This window comes from Leptodactylus fuscus, chromosome 2 (genome assembly GCF_031893055.1).
Source record: "Leptodactylus fuscus isolate aLepFus1 chromosome 2, aLepFus1.hap2, whole genome shotgun sequence".
NCBI lineage: Eukaryota > Metazoa > Chordata > Amphibia > Anura > Leptodactylidae > Leptodactylus > Leptodactylus fuscus.
In genome coordinates this window covers 154,674,903-154,700,151 of record NC_134266.1, presented here as the reverse complement: position 1 = coordinate 154,700,151, position 25,249 = coordinate 154,674,903, and the positions used below count along the sequence as shown (strand labels likewise).

At 39.4% G+C, this 25,249-nt stretch overlaps 1 protein-coding gene across 1 annotated transcript in view; it reads right to left on the bottom strand.

Annotated features, from left to right (window-relative positions):
• CASTOR2 (cytosolic arginine sensor for mTORC1 subunit 2) overlaps window positions 1–25,249 on the bottom strand; it is a 144,856-nt gene that overhangs the window by 49,456 nt on the left and 70,151 nt on the right. Inside the window, exon 2 of the mRNA XM_075264925.1 lies at window positions 8,990–9,060. Coding sequence (XP_075121026.1) covers window positions 8,990–9,060 — 71 coding nt within the window. The remainder of the gene's footprint in view (window positions 1–8,989; window positions 9,061–25,249) is intronic.

The following is a 25,249-nucleotide window of genomic DNA, read 5'->3' as shown; positions in this document are numbered from 1 at the left end:
CAGTACTTATGCTATTTTTGCTGTTCTGAACCATAGAAATAATTGTAATATGACTGTAGACTAATCCCGGGAATTGGTATTTGCTTTTTCACTGTCCCTGGTACCTCTGCTGCATTTAGTATTTAGCATAGACTGCTAAGAAGTGCACTATGATTTTTTATTATGGCTTCTTTGTATTCTTACACATTATTCATCCATGTAAATAATTAATAAAAACCCCTAAGGGATTGTTCACAGTTGGGGGGGGGGGGGATTTTGGCACCTAGAGTGACGCAGGGAGCCGCGTCACTCTCGGGTCAAAACCGGCCTGCCACGACTGTCGCGGTTTCCCAAACCGGAGTTGGCTCAAATGAATGGGCCGACTCCGGAGGCTGCTGTCGCCAGGCAGCGAGCCACGGAATCCACCTGAAGAAATGGCAGTTTGCTTCTTTTTTCCACTAGCAGCAACATGCCGCTACCGGAAAAAAAAACGCTAGTGGTCTCCATAGACCACCATTGTATGGAGACGGATTATGAGACGAAATCCGAAGTCAAACTCCGCCTCCTTGCCCCCGTGTGAACTAGTCCTAAGGGAGTGTTCACACTAACGCTGCTGTCCGCCCTGTGGTTTCTATCCTAAACTCATGGGGAAACTGGACAGGGGACGGCTTGTCAGCGGTCAGCTTTAAAACTCATTCATTTGAATGGGTTTTTAAAGGTAACCGTCGGTATCCGTATGCGGCCTCTCTGCCTGGGAAACTGTTTGTTTTTTCATGGACACATAGTTGGTGTGCAAAAAAAAAACCCTGTTTCCAGGTGGAAAGCGACACACGAATACTGGCGTTTACCTTTAAAAACTCATTCAAATGAATGGGGTTTTAAAGCTGACTGCTGGCAAGCCGTGCCTTATCCAGTTTCCCCGGGGTTTAGGATGGAAATCTCAGGGCAGACAGTGGTGGTAGTGTAAACACAGCAAATGAGGGTTACAAATTTTCTATTCTTCTATTTTAAAAAAGTTTGCGGGGACTTGCCAATAATTCAAAACAGAAAAGAACTGTAAAATATTTTGCACTGTTGAGTTTTATAATGACATACAACAATTATACAGGTTGCATCAGTATCCAATGGTTGCCTCGGGATAACTGTATCACAGTTTACTGCTATTGACAGTGTGGTCTAATCGTAATACTGGAATATAGAGGACCACCAAGTTGATTATTTTTGATAGGGGGGCCTCCTGTATATGACTGAACCATGCAACAAAAAAGAAGAGTATTCTGAGCTCTAAATAGTCAAAACAGAGAACTGATCCCTACACAAAGAGAGTTTCCCTGTCTGGTGTTGGAGTAATGCTCCGGGCTCTTGTGCAGTGCCCAAATGCTGAGTCTTTTCCTTCTTCAGATTATCTAGTATAGCTTTTCTGAGGGTGTTTGGTGAACACTTAGTAGGTGCGAGAAAACAATTCGCCTCTTGTTGAAATGCCAACAAATATTTGAGATATTCAGCTGAACTTCTGTGGTTTCTGGGGAGGTGTTTCTTTTTCAACAGAGGAAATAATATAATTATAGAAGGGCCATTGGTACCACCCACACTACACAGAAGATGCAAACACCTATGTAATAATACTATTAATAATATTTTAGAATTCCATATACTGTCACTTTATACAAAGTACTGTATTTATTTAATAGGTAGTTGTGAACGTTACAATGCAGAGGTTGCTGCTGTTCTTACCATTAATGCTTCATTTGATGTCTAATATGAGAGTTATAAAAACGTGCAGCACAAATAAAAAGAACGCACTAAACAGCGCCTCTCTGTCAAACCACATACCTATTCGCTCCCTGGCCGGCAGGGTAAGACACAACTTGCACTCCCTACCTTTACCACTACAGCCCAATACAGGGAACACTTATATTTGACAAAACACACTATTCAATGTGTTTAATATTATAAATAAAGCCACCATCCAGCAAGTGTCATTGACTTAGAATTATAGAGATCATATTATTTTTCGCTGTTCAGTTCTTATCATGAATATTTTGTTACCACAGTCTGACTTCTTGTTTCTACTTTCAATTTAAAGCATTGTAACCACAGCCACTATATGATGGTTGTTGATAATAGCCGTATTACATTAACTATTTTATTTGTTGATTTGTGAACAGACTTTTTATATGGTGATATACAGTATGGAAATATGATTTTTTTTAAATTTTAATGTCATTTATATAGATCTGATGAAGGGGTGCGTTCTGTTTGCACGCATAGATAACCTGAAATGCGTTATCTTTTTTCAATAAAGCCTGGATTTGTTTATTCCAAGGCGATCTTGTCGTTTGGTTGAAAAGGAACGCATCATTCCTGGGTTTTTGTGAGCTATATGCTCTATTCTGATTCTCACAAAATACAATTGTTTCGTAAAGTTACACTGAAATAAAACAAAAAAAGTTATGAACATAGAAATGTAGAGATGGATTGCTGTAATGACATAGAAAAGTACATTTAATGTAAATAAGAGTTTGAAAGTTCTGCCAAAAAGTAATTCCAAAGATGATCATAGTACAAATGGCCGACGAAGTTGACAGTCTACGGGCAATACTGTATATAAGAAACAATTGCAGGATTATGATTTATCACTCTGTAAGGTGGTAAACACGCAGACATGACATTTAAGAAGGATTTTGTTTTTGAAGTATAAATAGCTCTTTCTCCAGCATAGACCTCTGAGCATGGAATAACATTAACCACCCACACAACTGTTCAGAATAACAAAAAACAAAAACAAAAAGGCCCCTTTCACGCAGGAAAACATGAAAGCTTTTCAAGTAAGAGTAACACTTGGGACTTCTATATCATGCAGACCATAAACACGAAGCAGATGAATGACTTACTGAAAGCACAGGTAAGCTTATTTATTAGGTTTATTCAATTGGATCCTGTTTAAAGCTTTAGTCAGTTGCTTTGCAGTCTTTAGAAAACTTCCATAACACTAAAGGAGGTCTGTTAGGGTAAAAACAGATATTGTGCCTGTATAAGTGTCTCTATTGCCATCTTCAGGGGAACCCACAACCAGGTTCTAGGGAACATTAGTGTTGCACAGAACCCTAGTTATGCTTTGTTCACACTTGCACCCCTGTGGACAGGGGACGGAAACCCGGTGGTCAGCTTTAAAACCCATGCACTTGAATGGGTTTGTAAAGGTCTGTCTGCAAGGAAAACTATCTTTTTTAGCCAGACACAAAGTTGGACATGCAGGGCTTTGTGTCTAGCTAAAAAAAATAAAAACGTTTTTTTCCCACAGACAGTCTGAAGGCAGACACCGATGGTCACGCTGACTACTGGGTTTCCGTCCCCTGTCCAGTTTCGCCAGGGCTGTCCTCTCCTGCCAACTATCGTCCCATCTCACTGCTCCCGTACGCCTCAAAACTTCTCGAGCAACACGTCCACTCAGAACTCTCCTCCTATCTCTCGTCCAACCTACTCTTTGACAGACTTCAGTCAGGCTTCAGACCCCGGCACTCCACTGAAACTGCCCTAACAAAAGTCACTAACGACCTGCTAACCGCCAAAGCCAAGCGCCATTACTCTGTCCTCCTCCTCCTCGACCTCTCCTCTGCCTTTGACACAGTTGACCACTCCCTCCTGTTAGAAATTCTCTCATCCCTTGGTATCTCAGACCTGGCCCATTCCTGGATCTCCTCATACCTCTCTGACCGCACATTCAGCGTCTCCCACTCGCACACCACCTCCTCACCACGCCCTCTCTCTGTTGGTGTCCCCCAAGGCTCCGTCCTAGGACCCCTCCTGTTCTCCATCTACACCCTTGGCTTGGGCCAACTCATAGAATCTCATGGCTTTCAGTACCATTGCTATGCCGACGACACCCAAATATATATCTCTGGACCAGACATTACCTCCCTGTTGGCCAGAGTTCCAGATTGTTTAGCAGCCGTAGCCTCCTTCCTCTCCTCCCGCTTTCTCAAACTCAACATGGAGAAAACAGAGTTTATCATCTTCAGCCCATCCTGTATGGCCCCTCCACCTGACCCATCTATCAAAGTTAATGGAACCCCACTTACCCCTGTCCCACAGGCCCGATGCCTTGGGGTAACCCTGGACTCCGACTTATCCTTCAAACCACATATTCAAACCCTCAACACCTCTTGTCGCCTCCAGCTCAAGAACATACACCGAATCCGCTCCTTCCTCACCCCAGAAACTACCAAGATGCTCGTCCAGGCCCTCATAATCTCCCGCTTAGACTACTGCAACACCCTTCTGCATGGACTCCCGGCAAACACCCTCGCCCCCCTCCAGTCCACCTTAAACTGTGCTGCTCGCTTAATCCACCTCACCCCCCCCGATCTTCATCGGCTGCTCCCCTCTGCCAGTCCCTCCACTGGTTACCCATAGCCCAGCGAATTGAGTTCAAGCTACTAACGCTAACATACAAAGCCATCCACAACCTGTCCCCTCCATATATCTCTGACCTCATCTCCCGCTACCTGCCCACACGTAACCTCAGATCCTCCAACGACCTCCTACTCCGCTCTGCCCTCATCCGCTCCTCACACAACCGTCTCCAAGACTTCTCCCGTGCATCCCCCATACTCTGCAACTCCTTACCACAACACATAAGACTGAGCCCCACAATCACAGGATTCAAGAAGGCCCTGAAGACTCACCTATTCAGGAAGGCCTACAACCTCCAATAACACTATCACCGCACTGCCATCTGTACAGTCTCCCCCTCTCATTCTGTCTCTACCCCCTTCCCTCATAGATTGTAAGCCCTCGTGGGCAGGGCCCTCTACCCCACTGTGCCAGCCGATCACTATTAGTATGATATGTACCTGTATATTTTGTGAATTGTATGTAACCCCCAAATGTAAAGCACCATGGAATTAATGGTGCTATATAAATAAACAATAATAATAATAATAATAATAATAATAATAATAATAATAATAAACCCAGCAGAATACACACACTGGACACCGGGCGAAAGTGTGAACATCCCCTAAGGGAACACGGATCCATACAGTGCAACTAAATTATATGTTTTCTTAAAGTTCTTTTCCTTTATGACATATGTCCAGCTGCAGGAGGGTGTGAGATGCCCTCCACTGATTTCTATTGGCATCTTTAGCTACCTACATGTCTGTCAAACAAAAGTGGGTAATACAGGAGATATAATAGCTTCTATCATTGAAAATATGGTAATGTGAATATAAAGGATTCCACCTTAAAATCATAAACAAGATCTCTAGAATAGCATGGATAGAACTTAACCTGAATCACAATAATCTAAAAAAATAAAGATTACTACCAATAAAATCAAAGCTGAACCAGGTCTGTATATGTTCAATAGTCACAGAGAGTAGATATATACAATGGCATCAGGGTGGGCATACATCATATGGAACGTTGGAGAAATATTAATAATATAGCTTCAAATCTATGTGCTGTGTCTAGATCTCACCTTAAATGGGTATAGAGTAAAAGCAAAAGATCTATCACTCAAATATTTCAGAGCCATAACACTCTAATAGCCACTCCACCCTAAACAAACTACAGTTCTCCCAAAACAAAAATAGTACACATTTGAAGTTCCACGTGTACAGGGACAGACATATCACATATGCAGCAGATTAGGCTGCACAAGGGTCCATGGAAGGAAGCTAGACCATGAAAATGATACTTAAGGCTGGCGGCCTCTGCTCTACACCTTTACATCGGAGTCCATCAGGTGGCACTTAAGAGTATTTAAGAGGTCTCCTTTAAAGCAAGCTTTTAATGGAGATTTGCTATATTCAACATATTAACGGGCAAATACTCAAACAATATGTATTAGATGAAACTCTTCCTTGACATTTCATTTTCTTTAAAACGGGAATATTAACTCAACAAAAATATCAGTTGAGTAAAGACAAAGACTGCAGAACAATTGTTGACCTCAACCTTTAAGCTGTGACTGTTCTGTTTACTTTGAACAGTCAGGGGCCCTTTCCAGGTCTCTGCTGGATAGAAAACCTGAGATATTTCACTGCTTTGCAACCATGACATCCAACACTTGTCTGTTTATTATAGTGCACTGAACAGTGGTTTCCCCAATAGATTTCAGATCCTTAAAGGGTATGTACGCAATATAGTTTTAACTAATTAAAACCAGATAATAATAAGCTTTTGTCTAATTTGTTCTTATTTACTGAATGTTGATTTTTTTAGTCTATTTTCTGTACATGATCATATATGTAGCCATCTTCCCATCATATCTCAGGATTTGAAGATATGTTGTACAGCAGGCACATGGATCGCCAGTCTTTTAAAAGGCTCTGAGTCATAAAAGCATGATTTTACAATTTTTTTTTAAATACAGATAATAACAGGAAAAATAAAAATAAATCACCAAAATTCTTTTAAAAATATGTTTAATATTAATATTTTGTTATCCCCGCCTTTATTTTCCATAATTTTAACATAACTATGTGAGGACTTATTTTTTGCAGGACAATTTCTGCCTTCATTTGCAGGTCATTACCATTATGGTGATAACATATTTATTTTTGTTTTATTAAGTTTTACTGCCTGTACTAAATAAAACAATTTGTCTGGGGCCATTGATAAGATAAATTAATTTTCTTTTTTAAGCATTTTTTTTCCCTGTTCCAGAAGAAGACTTGAACCTGCGAATAACCCAGATCCTGTGATCACTATTAATTACTACTAGAGATGAGCGAACAGCGTTTGACCGACTACATGTTCGATTGGATATCAGGTTGTTCAAGATGTTCGATTCCAGTGTCAGCTCCCACTCAACTCTGCTATTGCGGAGATGTAGCAGTGCTGTGCGGTCAACACTGCTTTATCTGAGATGTACAGAGCTCTGTCAATTCTGCTACATCTGAGATCGGACCACAATGGAGACTGCTGTGGACTGATCTTAGGCTCTGCCTCCTCCGGCAGAACCAGCGTTGATTGGCCAAATGCTGTGCACTGCAGGTACAGATCCTATGCTTACAAAGTAGTACTACAAAAATAAACAAATTTATGCACCAATCTTAGACTAGTGGAATTGTATACAGTGCATTTAAAAAGTAACTTTTATTTATTTCATTAAAAGTACAATAAACCAAAAGTGATAATAAATGGTAAAAGATTGATTGGGTTAAGTAAGACTGTGTGTGAACACTAGTATATGGCTCAATTAACACAATAGCCTGTGACTGAGACCTGAACTGGAAAAGTACAAGCCCCCACCCCCAACAGATTCCTGTTCCCGAAACTATCTTTCTAGACAGCCTCGCTATCAGGGGCTAAAGAGCTATTAGGGGTATCTCATTCAGAACAGGGTACTTCTCATTGGAACCCACAGGAAAGAGCCACCCAAAGCTGGACCTAATACTGCCTAGTCCAGCACTATTGCATTACCATGGCCGTTCATTAACTGGTAAGCAACCACACACACACTAGCAGCGTTTTATGAGGTCAAGTCTACGGCCTAAAGCTACGCCTGACGCGTTTCACCGAGTCTTGCCGGTTCTTCAGCGGCTAGTTTTAACTAAAGACCTAAACGGAGTCAGTCCGCTAAAGGGCTAACACTGTTAGTGCAGGTACGCTCCTGATGCTATGAGCGTCCGGCCGGCTGTGATGAATAGCCACCAGATCCTATGCTTGCAGCATGAAAGTGCCATACTGTTATGCTGCTGAGCGTTAACTGTAAACTCAGCACAACATAATAGTATGGTACAGAGTGCTAAGTATTTAATATAAAAAGTAAATTTAAGCAATTGCACAACTTCTTTAAAGCCACAAGCTATGCTCTGGTATATATGGGTCTGCAGCTTACTGAGATTTTAACAAATATGCTTTCAAAGAAACATTATACTGCCTTTGATTTCATGTTTTTTTTCCACTTCTTTATGCTACATAGTATATATTGAAAAAAAAGACATGTTCAAGTTCAACCAGGGGATAGGAAATTTCATGACATTCTATTCATTTCCATAAGCATCAATGTTTTTAATCTAAATCTAATCCATATATGAAACTGTCAGCTGTGACTGCCTTGATCAGCTCCTGGGGTAGGCTATTTCACAGTCCTTGTCGGCTCTTGAGATTAAACCTTTTTTTAATCGACATGGAGCAATTGCCCCCTTGTCTTCTGATGGGATTTTGCATAGAACAGATTTTCCCCATATTGCTTGTATGGTCCATTTATATATGCATACAGGTTTATCATATCTCCCCTTAAATGCTTCAATTCCAGACTAAGCAGATTTAACCCTTATAATTTCTCCTCATAACTGAGGTCCTCCATGTCCCTTTTCAGTTTTGTGACATTTTTTCAACTTTATACATTCACAACATACACCGAAGTGGTATCTGAGGTCATAGAGTTTTATAGACTGCGGCAGATGACCAAAGATTCTAGTCACTGTACAATTCATTTTTTCCTAATATTCCAGGACAAAAATCAGTATTCTGTAGCAAAACACTATGAAAACATGTAAAAATTCCAGGAAAATACAATACATTCAATAATATTTATGCATTTACTGGCAGAGTTACAAGTTCTTCTACACATAATTTTTCTTCGTAGCTCGCCAATAATGCAGTTTGGTTATTGCACTTGTTGTATATCTGGAGCCAGAGATTTGCTACGACTATAGCTGACAGCAGCATGTATATATAATATATATTACTATATCAGATTCTTGAGCTTCAAGTACAGTTACTTGTCCCCTGACAATATAGGGATGAATAAACATCAAAGAAATGAACTCCAAGTTACTCTCTTTAAAGGAAAAGGAAATATCTTCGATTTTAATTTTAAATTTTCTTGGAAGTTACATGTTCAAATGATTCACATTCCATATGTGAACTGTCCATTAACTTACATCGATGTAATAGAAACCACCTGTTTTAAGGGGGGGGGGGGAGAATTGCTGTACAACATACAGGTTATATCTAAACACCACTCAAAGAAGAACAAAAAAAAATGTACCTAGAAAACCTTCTTCATCCACAATAATAGTATAGTCTTCTGGAGTTTCAGTGAGACTGAAAAACTTGCACCTATATGGAGAAACATAGAATGCTTTAACATTTATGCAATAAACAACATCTTCAGACTCAGTATTTTTAGTATCGTCACATTAGCAGAACAGTGAGAAAATTTTCACACACAAAGCATTTTTTTCCCTATTTTTCGCAAAAATCTAGTACTAATTATACAATACATTTATCTTGATCATTGAGTTGTTTTCTTCGTATGAACTGCAACGTTGCCCTCCTGAAGTTAATCTGTTCTGTGATAAAAATGGCTACTAATGATTATCAGTGGCTAAAATCCTATTAAAAAAATGTATCAACTTCTCCTAATGGCAGGAGTGAAGTGGTCTGTCATGTGCCCTCACATTCACAGCAGCAGCGGTTAAGACTTCTTCAATGAGCGACCCTCCCCCTAGACTCATTAACTACTATGAAAAATACCTGTAGAATGATGACTAAACTACATTAAGAGACATTATTTATCGGAGTACACCCAACATAATATATTGGAATATGACATTGTTTGTCACAGTGGTGGATACTATGATTCATTGAATAATTTTGCTTAGAGGTGTATTCAAAGATTAGGATAGGCCATCTATAGCACATTAACTGTAGCCTCTTCATTGTATGCATTGTTATGTACACTAGAAGTTAGGACAGGTTTTAGAAGCTAGCCTGGGTATTGTAACATGTATAATGTGACATTATTTTTATCAGTCTCACCCAATTGCGTATTTAACCTCTTAACACTCGGCATCATAATTCTTTGAATTGTGACTTGCCCCAGCAGCGTTAACAGTGTCAGGCCCATTCTGTTGCTTCAGCCCAGGTATATACTGTATACCAGTGGTACGGAATTTCAGCCCTAAAAAGTGGTTTTGAGAAATGTCTGCAGGATGAGCCTATAAGCTGTTGGTGTTTATAGACTCATCAAGCAGCACGATGTCTCTCCCTATCTATCCAAGCCGCAAAGGACACGAACATGGCTGCCACTATTCTTATAGACCCGAGGTCACCTGATTTCGCCAGCCAATAACTTTTTTTTATTTTTTTTTCAATAGCTACGTTTTCCTCTTTCCTGTACCACCTCCCCTGCACAGTTATTGGTGCAAAAAATGTGCCAGGGCAGGTGGGAGGGGAGGGCGAAAATCGAATATGTCGAATAGCCTGATAATCGATCGAATACCTACTCGATCGAACGGTATTCACTCATCTCTAATCCTAGCGGCTACAGGACCTTTGATGAGTGTCATGAAGTGAAAAATCATTTAACCTATGATCAGAGTCTTGTGTGAGTGGAGCTATCCGGATTGTACAGGTCTGTGTACAAGGGGGAAATGGCTTGCAGGCTGCCTGTGAGCAAGAGGGGGAATGGGGGTGCAGACTGTAAGCAAGAGGAGGGAATGGGGGGTGCAGAATGTGAGCAAGAGTGGTACATGGGTGTGCAGGCTGTGTGTGAGAAAGAGGGGGGAATGGAGGTGCAGACTATGTGAGCAAGAGGAGGTAATGGGGGGCAGGCTGTGGGTGAGCAAGAGTGTGGTGGAATGGGGGGGTTCCCCCTCCACATCAACATGTTGCTCTCACACAGCCTACACCCTCATTTCCCCCTTGCTTACACATGTTCTGCACCTCCATTCCACCCTCTTGCTCGCACACAGATTGCACCACCATTCCTCCCTCTTGCTTGCACCCCCACTCTCATACACACCCTGAATTGCACGTCACCCTCTTGTTCACATACAGCCTGCATTACCCACATACCCCTCTTGGGTGGGTAGGAGGCCCCATGTCAAAAGTTTGTCACGGAGCCCCACCATTCCTAGTTACGCCACTGTGGCCAAGTGCTATACTTTGGCCATCTCGATTGCTACAAGGGAAGTGAATGGGAGAGCAGGTGTTAGCAGAGTTCTCTACTTTAGCTTGCATTGATAACTAGAACATAGCATCTTTCGGTAATCTACTGAATGGAGCTGGTTTACCTAAATTAAAAGAAGAAAATGTGTAGAGCAGGGGGTATTCAAAAGAAGCCCAATAACAATAATTCATTTCGATGATTTGGTTCTTGGACGCCCATAGACCACTCAAACACACAACATATCAATATTATCACCTAAACAGTAATATGATCAAGGGTTATGCTATGAAAATGGACAGTTTATTATGTGCTAATGTTCATCATTCTGTCATATTTAATAACTATGTTACCATATTAAAAACACTGTCATATTGAGCAGCATGATAATCCGGTGTTTGGTCTTTAAGCATCTCCCCTCCCTAGTAGGCCTGCAGCATATGAGTGTTGGAAAACATATGTCTTGTTTTTATCTTGGCAGCTCACAGAATTTAGATGTATTATTAGATCAGCAAAACCTTGCTGAGAAATAAACTCAACCCATGGTACAATTACATCAGTGTGGCTCGCCCACTATCCCCCCACCCCCCACACAACTTCTCTCCAACCCACACACTATCATCTCACTAATGGAAGTGGGAATAATTGTGATGCCTGGCACTTCCCCGCACCTCTCAATAAATCCTTAATCTATATTTTCAGTAATTAAACCATTAAAGCAGCAGACTATCAAGCCAATTTATTCTTCAAGATGCAACAACATTGCCAAACACAAGCAGATTCCAAGGTGCAAGGAAGACGGTTATATATAGCAATGGAAACATGCTTTTCTTGGATGACAGGTCTCGAATACCAAAATAACATAGGTAATAATAGCATCCACAAATATCTATCTATATATCTAGCTAGCTCTTATTTAAATCACATTTTTATGTTAAACATATATTTATTTATTTTTAGAATTCCTGGTGATGACTTCTATGGGAGGTTTCTAGACATGCTCTGTGGACTAAAGAGAGGTCATAGAAAAGGTAGTAGATAAGTTGTGAAACCTTCTACTGTGAATAGTGGATTCTGTGACCTACCTACATATATAAGATAGCTGTGATCATCAGCATGCTGGTAAATGAGGTCAGCAGGCAAAGAAATCAGAGGGTCAGCAGGGAGCCCAAGTTGCAAAAATTGCGGTGGTAACACCGTTGCAAAACTGCAGCATTTTACCATACCTGCAAAGTTGATGGGATTATGGCTAATTCCATCCACACATTGCAGAAAAATATCCGCATCAGAAATTCAGCAATTTAAAAAAATGTTGCGAACAGAAAGTCCGCAAAGGAAAACTCTGCAGACTTTCGGTGAAAAGCGCTACAGGAAAACCAAGGCCTTAGTCACAGAAAACAAGCATATTATATGGCCTAGTATACAAAATCAGAACTACAGGATTTTTAGGATTATTTTTTAATATAGATAATAACATGGACATGATTTAAAAACGTCACCAAAAATTATTTAAAAATATTTTTAACCTAAACCACATTCTCTTTAAAGATATATTTCACACTATTACTTGGTACTTCCCAACCTAATGCTGAGTTCACACAGAGTTATTTGGACCAGATTTTGACGTGGAATCCACCTCAGAATCCGCCTCCCATTGATTTCAATCGGAGTGGTTCACTTCTTTTTTCTGCTAGCGTTTTTTACCCGCTCGCAGAAAAAAAGAAGCGAACTGCCCTATCTTGACACTGATTCCGCGGCTGAATCTGCCGCAGCGCGAGACACCCTCCTGACTAGGCTCATTCATTTGGGCCTAATCCGGAGTGGAATGCTGCAACTGGATGCCGATGCACTGCACTGGCTCCAGTCGCAGCTAGCCGCAGGAGGTGTTTTTTGAAGGTGGATTCTGAGGCGGCTTCCACGTCAAAATTCGGTCCATAAAATTCTGTGTGAACTCAGCATAAGAGCACTTGGGGACCACCAGATTAGACTGCCCCCAACACACTTTACAAGGGTATTCTCAGATGAGTCTAGAGGTTCTCCTGCAAATGGAAAAAAAAAAAAAAACCTGGACATTTGGCCCTGCTGAATACATAGATTTTATGAAACGACTTTATATCTCTATTTGTGAGGTAATAACTTGTTGATGCTGTAAGAACATGGGGGATTTCTTATAAGACACCTTACGACCATGGACCATGGATATTTATCCACTGGAGGTAAACTAAAAATGATAGCAGGCAGAGATCTATAACATTGTTAGGAATTGGATAATTGTAGAAACATTTCCTTATATAAACAAAAATTTCTTGTTGAAACTGGGTAAAAAATATGCAAATCTATTCTCCAGGATTTAATTAGGAGAACTGTGCCTCTGTATGCTGCCCTCTAGGGGCTGCCCCCTTAACATCATGCATGACTCAGTTAAGAAGCCTACTGACATGATGCGGGGTTTATTGCCCCGCATCATGTTAATAGGCTTATTAACTGAGTCATGGATGATGTTAAGGGGGCAGCCCCTAGAGGGCAGCATACAGAGGCACAGTTCTCCTAATTAAATCCTGGAGAATAGATTTGCATATTTACCTAGAATCCCTAGCGGAGCAGAAATGACTTGTAAGTCTCCGTACGCCTATGTAGGCACACACTCTCCCTAATGTGTATGATTATCCCCTGACCCTTGTTGAAACTGGACAACCCCTTTAATGGAGCTTCGGCTACAAATGTGATACTAGTCTTACTTAATCCACCTTCAATTCACTTCAAACTAATTGGCATTGAATATTGAGTTTATAAAAGTAAAATGTAACCTAAAGAAGTGTTATTTTAATATGCAGACCATGGAAGGGAAAGGAAGTTATTGCTTAGCATTTGTAATAATGAAAAAAATGAACTTTTTACATGTTCTCATAAACTATATTGTAAAGACTCTGCTCAGCAAGCCAGTCTAATATGCATTCTGATGGCTAAATGGCCTGAATAACTCAATGATATGTTTTCATCTCCGGGTAGCGCCACATAATTAAATAGTTATGAACCTTGGTGAAAGATGCTGCTTTCTTTCAGCAGTATTCATGAAAGCCTCGGAAGGCACTTGCTGGGACAGATTGCATGACCAAGAGAACGGAGCTAGATCAAGCATGACAATCACACAATGTCCGGAAAAATCTATCTAGACTAGTATGGCATATTGCATGGCATATTTATGTCACATGGATTAATTAGATTAAACCTATTAATATTAAATGTTTTATTATACATAATGTGAAACGGGATAATAAAATAAACTGAAAGAATATTCCTTAAACAAGTATGTACCACCGACACAAATGGAAAATATACAGCTTGAAAAATAGAATAAGTTATATAAAATCAACGGCCGATGAGAACTTAACTTGTATATCTATTTATAATCCACATGTTACATCAGGGATAGTGTTCTCTACAGAAATGATCCTCTAGTCCAGTGGTTTCAAAACTTTCTGAAGGTGGGACCTAATTTTGGAGGACAATTTAGCTAGGGACCCCTCTACCGTACTTAGGTGCATTTGAAAAATGAATATTCATACTTGTATTCTGCCTCTTATTTCACTGCATTCTTTTTATCATTCCATTTAGCACTGTGCTCAGCCTTTCATTGTATTCTGCCATCAGAAATTTTGGAGCACAATATAATTGCAAATTTGTGGGCCCCCCTCTTTCCTGATGTATCTTACAGTTTCCTGTCCTGTGGCCCCCTTACAGTATATATAAATGTTCCCCGGTACTCCCCACACTATATAAAGTGCTCCACAGCATCTATACACCATATACCGTATTTTCCGGACTATAAGGCGCACATAAAATACTTTGATTTCCTCAGAAATCGAAAGTGCGCCTTATAGTCCGGTGCGCCTTATATAAGGCTTGAAGCGGCGGCACGCGAGGAGTTAAGCGGCGGCACGCGAGGAGTCAAGCGGCGGCCGCCGGCAAAGTCTGCATGCCGCTTCCATACATTGCAATGGGAGCGCGCTATTCAAATAGTATTCGTTCATCTCTAACTATTTGAATAGCGCGCTCTCATTGTAATGTATGGAAGCGGCATGCAGACTTTGCCGGCGGCCGCTGCTTAAAGAGATTCTACTAGAGATGAGCGAGTACTGTTCGGATCAGCCGATCCGAACAGTACTCGCTCAACTCTAGATTCTACCATTAAAAGAACCTCTTCCCCCTAACCACGTCGGAATAGCCTTAAAAGACTATTCGTCTCTTACCTTTCCCATAGCCAGCGCCGCCTTCTCCCTGAGCTGTGTTCGCGCCTTCTGTGTCGTCTTCTTTGGGCCTCATGGATGACGCATGCGCAGTCGGCTCTGGCTGCGAGAGCCTGTTAGAGCCGACTGCGCATGCGTCATCCATGAGGCCCAAAGAAGACAGAGACGGAGCTGCGGAAGAAGGCGGCGCTGGCTATGGTAAAAAGGTAAGGAGATTATTCCGACGTGATCAAGAAGGAAGTTCTTTAACTCCTCGTGTGCCGAGCGCTTCCATTCATTTCAATGGAAGCGTACCATTGAAATGAATAGAAGCAGCTGGCACGCGGGGGGTTAAGCGGCCGCCGGCAAAGTTTGCCGGCCGCGCTTTCAATCATATAAGGCGCACCGGACAGCGCTGCGCCTTGTAGTCCGGTGCGCCTTATATATGGACCTAGGCAGGACTATAAGGCGCTCATGGGTAATGCGCCTTATAGTCCGGTGCGCCTTATAGTCCGCAAAATACGGTAATGCTCCACAGTGGCCCCACACAGTACAATGCTTCCAAGAGCTCCTCATAGCATAATACTCACAGTTGTACAAACAGTATAATGCTTCACAATGGCCCCGCACAGTATGATGCTCCAAAGTGCTTCCCACAATATAATGCTACAATGCTAATATTTTTGAGTGATATTAAGGGATTGTTTCTATCTTGGATTCAGGGATAGCATTCTCTTAATCCTCTTTTAGTTATATAAGCATTTGTTGGTTAAACAATATTCCTTCTGATGGTGGCCATACGCATCAGATGAATATTGGCTAAAACCACAAACTGGCTGGTCATATGATGTGTATGGTGTCTGATTGTAAGAAACAAGCATTTGGCTAACTGTTCTAGTGGATGGCCAGTATACAAAGAAGTATGGTGAAGCACAATAAGGTGATACTAATTTTCTACCCTCCTAATGGGGTAGAACAATATTTAACTTTGCAGACAGACAATAAAAAATTTTGTAAATATAAATTATTATTAAAAGTTTTGCAAAGATTTAAAGACTTTCTCTAACCAACTTCATGGTTAGGTTTTTTATTGATTGGTTACCAATGGTTACGACCATGAATGCAGGAACTTTCTATGTTTTGGCGCTTGCCAAAAACCCACCTATGATTTCCTTATTGTGAACAGGTTATTAGGAAGGGACAAGCATAAGAAGATAATCCAGCTACAACAAGGAAACCACGACTGGGTTTGAGAATATTGAAAGCGAGATTACCCTTCTTGCCGTGGATTCCGTGGCTGAATCAGCCGTGGCATCTGCGGTGTGAGGCTCCCTCCCGATTAGGTCCATTCATTTGGGCCTAATCCAGAGTGTAAAGCCACAACAAAGAAGGATTTTTACAGCACTATATTTAGGAACACTCGAATTTACATAAACTAGCAGTTTAGATCCTTGCGATGGGAATTCCCCTTTAATAATACATGTAAATGCAGAGAATTGTTACACTCCCCTTAGTGGAGGCGGCAGACAGAATAATTTATCATATAACTCTATGGTTATACATGTACATGAAAATATGAAATTAATAAGTGCAGAATTTAGGACCTTCGAGCCAAAAAACTTAATGACGATTAAATCTAGACATTTAATAAATAAATAACAGGTTTGAATTAATAAATTCAACAGGTTGTTGAAAGACTTTGTGGAGGTTAAATAAATACAAGCACGGCACTATCAGCTAAGACAGTGGGGGAGTTCAGTAAACTTTTCCGCTTACCCAGTACAGTGTATGCATTTTATCGGAGAAAATGATGTCTGAAATTTAGAGCTATAAAGCGCAGCACTTGGATTTTATCTTCACTGATAAAGTGTCATAAAATTGATAGAGGAATTCATCCAAGTTGAAGGTGTTAATATCCCATTTCACATGTAGGACACAGAGGACTGCAGGAATTATTAAACTTTGATAAAATGAATTTATCACCTTATTACAAGTGATGTGAATAAAGAGTGCAGAAAGGCATGGCCTACAAAACACTTCACATTATATCAAAGAGTTCAGCAGCATTGCCAGTTACCCACAGACAATTGCGCTTCATTGCTTGCTGTCCACTTTGCCATTTTTGCTTGACAACAGAGAGAATTGCACTTGGGTTCCAGGGGTGGTGACATTAAAATAAGGTTAGTGCAAACTGAATGTAAATGGGTTACTGTTTTAAAGACCATTACACCATAAGGCTTAAATGAAGGATTGGGATTTGCTGCATATTTGTAAGAGTATTATATTGGTTCTACTTTTGATCCTTAAGGGGATATTCCCATGTACATAATCATTTTTAAATGTGTAGATAACTAAAAGGTAAACATTTTTGCAAATATAAGTAATTAAACATTCAACAACAAATATCTTATGGTCACAAGTTGTCTTGATCGGTTGCCAGTAGATACGACCATTAATGCAAGAACTTTCTAAGATCAGAAAATAATCCATGATTTCCTTATTGTGGCCGGGATATCTTGTGATACATGTAGTGTCCCTGCCTGATAACTCTATTGCAATAAGAAAATCATAGCTGGGTTCCTGACAAGTCTCAGACCATAGAAAGTTTCTGCATTGGTGGTCGTATCCATTGGCCGTATCCAACCAATCAAGACAACAGACATCACCACTAAGATAGTTTTAGAAAATCTTTAAAACTCTGCAGGATTTTTAACTACTTATATTTGCAAAAATGTTTAACTTTTAATTATCTACAAATATAGATATGATTATGTTCATGGGAATACCCCTTTAAGGTGGTGGGGCATTACTGCTTTAGCATATCAGTGTATAGGATTATTTATAATGTATAGGGATGTTATTTAATCCATGTGTGTCTAAGGTTTTCTGAGAGATTGGAGGGTCTTGATGGACGGATGGATGGATGGCTGGATGGATGAGACCTGGTGGATATTTGTAGAGTTGGATAGAAATAGAAAAACACAACTAACCATCAAATAAAGATGAAGACAGAAAGAAGTCTGTATATATTAATATAATATAGTTTATTTATTATATATTTATTTTTTCTTTGAACACTCTAAAGGGATTCTATCATTGTGAAAACTCATTTTTAACTAAGCACATATTTGCACAGCCTTTAGAAAGGCTATTCCCAACATACCTTTAATTTGTTAATCCTCTCACCATTTTCATCAAGCTCCCTGTTCTCACCTCCCCCCTGTCTACACACAACACACAGTGCTTAGTGAACTTCCATTGCTACGTGCTGGTTAATTAGTATATCAATAAAAGCGGGCTAATACAAAAATGGCTGAGAGGATTAACAAACAAAAGGTATGTCTGAAAATGCAACTATATGCTTAGATAAAAATCATTAGAGCCAATGATAGAATCCCTTTAATTGGTAGCAGAATATAGGATGTATATTTTTTATAGTTTGTCTTCATGGGATATAGGTGTTATACCACTCTTAATTGTAGCCTGGTTGTGCAGTGTCATAGTTTTAATGTGACTACTTACTTAGTACATAAAGTGTACAAACAGCATCCCTATTGTCCATGAAGGTATATATATATATATATATATATATATATATATATATGTGATCATACTAGCAGTGTCATCAGAGTACCCCATGACCCAACATTGCTAGATGTGTCCTCACAAATAATAACAGCATAATGCAATACTGGCACTCTTGTATTTAATGCATTGTGGAGGTTTTTAATATATGCAAATGAGCTGGAGCTCCATTTTTTGCTTTACAGAGTTCCAAATTCTCAACTGTAATTGGATGCAGTCAATACCCTTTGCAAAGAAGGTGGGGAGGGATAACAGTCAGCCCACAGCTATTGAAGGTGGGTAATAAATCTTAGTCATAGGCATATAGTAAGGAATCAACCTGATGTCCCCTAATAAAAAGTATATTCAGTTCAGGTTCTGCTTGGTTTTGATAAGTAACTGCTAGTAACTGTGTCACCTAACTCTGGGGTTGACAGAAGTACAGGCCAGGAAAAGCCAAACTTCTAGATCCTTGTTTCCCTCAATGAAAGCCATAGTACGCCAAACCTTATAGTCATTGGATGGCGGATTGCCTACTTCACTTATATAGAATTGCAGGCCTGTGGGGAATTTGTGTTCTAGTTTATGTTGTTTCCTCTAATCTACAGTTATTAGAAAAACTCAATTTACCTGTAATTTAATTTGAAGGATAATATTTCTAAACTATAATGCTGAACGGTTATTGCGGAAACGTACATGCATCAAGCGGATCAATTGTATCCACAGATTTTATGAACTTGTATGAATACTTAATAGAGATTAACCATATATTTTGTGACAATCATCCATTTTAATTGTTTTGTGGTGAGCCATTCATGTTTAATCATTGATAATAAATTGACTGCATTAGATTTTTGTTTTTACTGAGAAAATGAACTACGTTGGTGTTACATTATACTGCCCTGGCAAAGACAAATGAGATATTCACTTGTATCCTAGGTAGAAAGATGACAGACCACTACAATAATTTATTGCATGGTCTTGAAATTAGATCTTTAAACAGAATGTTCACCATGGGCAATACCTTTATATGTTTGCAAATTTCTATCTCCATGCCCAATTTTTGATTTTTTTCTATGGGTACTGGCCAATGGTCCGTTAAGTCCATCAAAAAGAAGGACCTGCACATAAATATATTTGACAGATTTAGTCTTATAGGCAATATTATGTAAGAGTAGATTCATGATATACAACATTGATAATATAGGAATTCTGAAGACTATATTGTTTAAATCTTGTATGTGACAGAAAGACAGAAGGTTGTTAACTTCTATATCAAACTCTAAAATACGCCACCTAAACAATACCCGGAGGCTTTGTTCCTACAGCAACACACTGGCTTAGTCACTCATTTCTGTACCGCTGATGACCTGTGGATTAACTGTGTTTGGCCCAGCAAATTCAGCAAGTTAGGCTGCCAGCTAAGCAGAAGGAGCTTTACCATGAAAAGACATTTCAGGCTCTGATAACAAAGGAAATTCTATCAAATACAGCAATCCAAGAAAACCTCAGTCCTGTAAGTGCAGCTCTATGCTGTACAGTAGGATTTAGAAATGAAAGACATTTGGTATTTACCATTAGAGTTTATAGTTAATCGTAGTCTGATAATCGCCTGGATATTAAAATTTAACGCTCACGTCAAATGATCGGAATAAAGATTCATGACATTAGCCTCATACTGACAAGTGATTTTTCTTGCTGGATCCCAAAGGAACAATGTCTAAGAAAGCTTCAGGGCTCATTTGGTCAGCACAGAGATTGGTTGTAACCTTTCATGCCATGTAAACTTTCTATACAATGATAACAACAATATAACATTATATATATATATATATATATATATATATATATATATATATATATATATATATATATATATATATATATATACAGTCCTATGAAAAAGTTTGGGCACCCCTATTAATCCTAATCATTTTTAGTTCTAAATATTTTGGTGTTTGCAACAGCCATTTCAGTTTGATATATCTAATAACTGATGGACAGTAATATTTCAGGATTGAAATGAGGTTTATTGTACTAACAGAAAATGCGCAATATGCATTAAACCAAAATTTGACCGGTGCAAAAATATGGGCACCTCAACAGAAAAGTGACATTAATATTTAGTACATCCTCCTTTTGCAAAGATAACAGCCTCTAGTCGCTTCCTGTAGCTTTTAATCAGTTCCTGGATCCTGGATGAAGGTATTTTGGACCATTTCTTTCTACAAAACAATTCAAGTTCAGTTAAGTTTGATGGTCGCCGAACATGGACAGCCCGCTCTCAAATGATCTGAAAACAAAGATTGTTCAACATAGTTGTTCAGGGGAAGGATACAAAACGTTGTCTCAGAGATTTAACCTGTCAGTTTCCACTGTGAGGAACATAGTAAGGAAATGGAAGACCACAGGGACAGTTCTTGTTAAGCCCAGAAGTGGCAGGCCAAGAAAAATATCAGAAAGGCAGAGAAGAAGAATGGTGAGAACAGTCAAGGACAATCCACAGACCACCTCCAAAGAGCTGCAGCATCATCTTGCTGCAGATGGTGTCACTGTGCATCGGTCAACTATACAATGCAATAAAGACCAATCCAAGGGAAAAAACCTTCTATAGAAGTTACCAATGGACAAATAGATCCGCGCTTACCAGCTGTATTCTTGTTATATTCATTTATTAATAGCCTTTCACACAACGCGTTTCGAAACAATACAAGTTTCTTCTTCAGGTGAACAAAGGACAATGTTACAAACACTGCTCAAACAGAGTATAAATGGGCTTTTAGGGAACCACCCCCCACACATGACCATTTCCATCATAAGTAGGTGTCACACATATAACACAGCATATATTGCAAAAATAAACAGCAACAAACACAGCAAATATAATGTATATATACTGTAATAGAATAGACAGACCTGTTGTTAAGTTTAACCGCACCCTCGGCGTGTTACTCGCATGGCGTGTATCTATTCAGAGAAGGACCGCACGGAAGTTCCCAATTAGGTCACTTCCGGTTATCATGGAACGCACATGCGTACCAAACTGTCCTAATCGGCCAACCTAATATATATGCCACAATATATATTCATACTAGTGGTCCACATAAAAAAGTTATATATCAGGTATTAGTGGGATACTCACACAACCGGGCACCAACATAGCTCAAAAGAGAAAAGAGCCGTCCGAGAGCGACAAGCGCTTCACTTCCGGTATCCCTAGTGGAACGCATATGCGCTCCACCGACACAACCACCGGAGCGCACATGCTATCCAGATGCCGGAAACCAAGTGAAGCGTGTACATATCGATGTATCTATTGTATTCATTAATCTATACAACATGAAATATAAAGATAAAAATTATAAAAATTATAAAAATACATATATTGCCAACAACCATAGTATGAAACACACTATGCATTAGTACTTGTATATATATAAAAAAAAAAAAAAAAAAAAAAAAAAGGGGACCCCACATATCAAACCCGAATTTCCCCATTAGATTTTACAATAAAGACATCCAATAGTAAAATTAACAAGCGAACAGCGCGGATCTATTTGTCCATTGGTAACTTCTATAGAAGGTTTTTTCCCTTGGATTGGTCTTTATTGCATTGTTCTATACGTGGATACACGGTTATAAGATCTGCTTGCTATCATTTTGCTGAAAGATTTGCTGAAAGATTTGCTTGTATGCTGTGATCATTATCACAGCAAATCAAGGTGATTACTATTGATGCACTTTTTTGTGAGAATCATCACAAGGATAATGCGCAAGGTGCCGCGCGGTGTTCTTTTTTGTTTTTCTTTGTAGTGTATACCATATGTTACGCCAGGACCCGTGACTGTGGATTAAGAAGTGACTCCTGGGGGTATTCCATTCCTCGAGTACCTTTTTAAAGAACCTGCTGCTGGCTTTGATTTTCTACCGGTTGGAACTCATTGAACGATATGGAGTTCATTAAGAAGCGACTATTGACCAGAGATGAGTTGATTGAACAATATACCATGGCTCCATCTATAGAGATCACTGGTTTGAAGACAGACATTGTTCATGATGTTGATATAATTGACCGTAAGCAATTGGATGATATGTTTTTGGAATTGGAGGACGCATTGTCTAAAGAAACCAGACATGCTATAGACTCCAAATTCCTTCAGATTTACCTAAAGGAGGGATTAGTCCCTAGGGGACTTAGATTGAAACATCAATCCCCCTTTCTAAATGATGAATTATTTTGTAGAAAATGGGATTTACAGTTACATGAGTGTGAAATAGAGTTAATGAAAGTCCTGTCCCAAAAAAGACAGGACCTTGCATGTGAATGTAGCTTAGTAGTAAACAACTTAGTACAAAAACTTGATAAATATAACCACCATGTAGATTTTATCCGGCTTTGTAGATTACTACAGACCAGGACCCTCAACTTTGAGAGAAATATATTAGAGACTAAAACTAGTAAACTAAATAGAGATCGAAATGACTACCAAAATAATAATATCAAATATTGGGTAAAAAAGAAAAAAACAGGTGAACATCATATGATCAATAAGAATCCCAATAAGGAAAGTAATTTCACAATAAAACAAAATAGAACCAATACACCCATTAGAAATAAAAGGAAATTGTCTTCCTCCGATTTAAAGAAAAAAGACCCCATATCCTTGAGGAAACAAATTTTTAAAAAGAGAAATTATGAAGAAAATTTCAATAAGAGAAATCAGAGTCTACATAATTATGATAAGGGCACACAAGATTTTAGGAACCAACGGGGTGGTAAGAAAAACTATTGGATGACAAAAAATAAGATGGTCAACTCTAATAATAAAGAGATAAAAGAAATAACCCGAGTGGATAAGAACAATCCTGATAATAATAAGAGATCCATTTATAAGTGGGATACAGAAGTCTCGGGAGATATACAACCGACTTCTCTCTCCCTCCCTGCCACATCCTTTGGTTTTGCCACTCCCATTGATAAGTCTAAGAGAAGTGGCGAAACTATCACCATTACAGCCCAAGTACATGCTATACAGAATCTTGATGATGAAAAAATAGAGACCTTAACTACCGGTCCAATTGGAAGTATAGAGGATTCCATGGAGTGTGAATTGGAAGATTCACTATATGGGACTCCTCTCTCAATGACCCAAATAGATAAAGCATTATTGAGTCCCACTCAGGAGGCCCCTGGACCTAAAAAGAGTTCTTTTTTAGCGTTACCCCAGTGTCTCACTCCGGGCATAGGGATACATGTCAAAGAAGCACCATTATACCAAAGAATAACAAAAATTTCGGACTATTACAGTCCAATACGACTGAAACGGAAAGATCGGGAATCAACAGGGAGCATTGTTTCGATACTTACCAATTCGATACAGGAGTTAGATATAGAAATAGGAAAAGAGGATCAAGAGGAGGTAGACATAGACGTGGAAAAAATAATGGCATCTCCCCAAAGTCCGAATTACAAAAAGAACAGGGTCTAAATAGTAATGTCTATAACCTCTCTAAACACAATCTTACAGCATCTGAACTGAGTTTACTATCACATGGTCTATCCTTTTGCCCTAATCAAGGAGTGAATGAAGTACAACTATATATAGACCTTAATCAATATATAAGAAAATTAACACTAGCTAGACATTTTGATATTACCTCTAAAGGTTTAAAAACTGATGAGGAACTTGAACAAAATACATCTGTCCGCGACCAGCGGACGGTGGGGACTACAGAAGTGTCCCACACCGATTTGCGTCCTAAATCAAAATTCTACCCTTTACACCATAGAGGTAATGCGCTCGATACATTTTTTTCCTTGGTCTCTAAAGACTTTAGAAATATAAATAAATCAAAGGAAAGATCTAATGGAAATTTAACAAAATTAGAAAACAATGCAATACGTTCCCTTATGGAAAATAAACAAATAGTTATTCGCAATGCGGATAAGGGTGGGGGAGTTGTAATACAGGATCGTGTAGATTATATAGAGGAGGCAGAGAGGATCCTGTCTGATAAAATCTACTACAGACCATTACAAAATGATCCCACAAAAGAACATAGAAGCATGTATAAACAACTTATAGACTCAGGATATCAGTCCGGGGTCCTTTGCACTAGAGAAAGAGACTATCTGCTAACGGGAGACCCTAGCCCAGGGGTCTTTTATCACCTTCCCAAAATTCACAAAAATTTGGAGAATCCACCCGGTCGCCCCATAATAGCGGGGTGTAACGCACTAACTAAAAATCTATCAGAATATGTAGATATTCAGTTGCAAAAAATTGTTGTTGGTCTTCCCTCTTACTTGCGGGACTCTACGAGCCTTATAGGTGACCTTACATCATGCAAATGGGATCCTACCTTCTCATGGGCAGTATTGGATGTAACGTCTTTGTATTCCAATATTCCCCATGCGAAAGGCTTAGAAATGATCAAACTGTCTTTGGATAATAGATCTACGCTACCAGGGATACAGAAAGAATTTATTCTCAAAAGTATCAAATTCATTTTAGAACACAACGTGTTTCAATTCCAAGATCAGCTGTACATACAGACTTGTGGTACA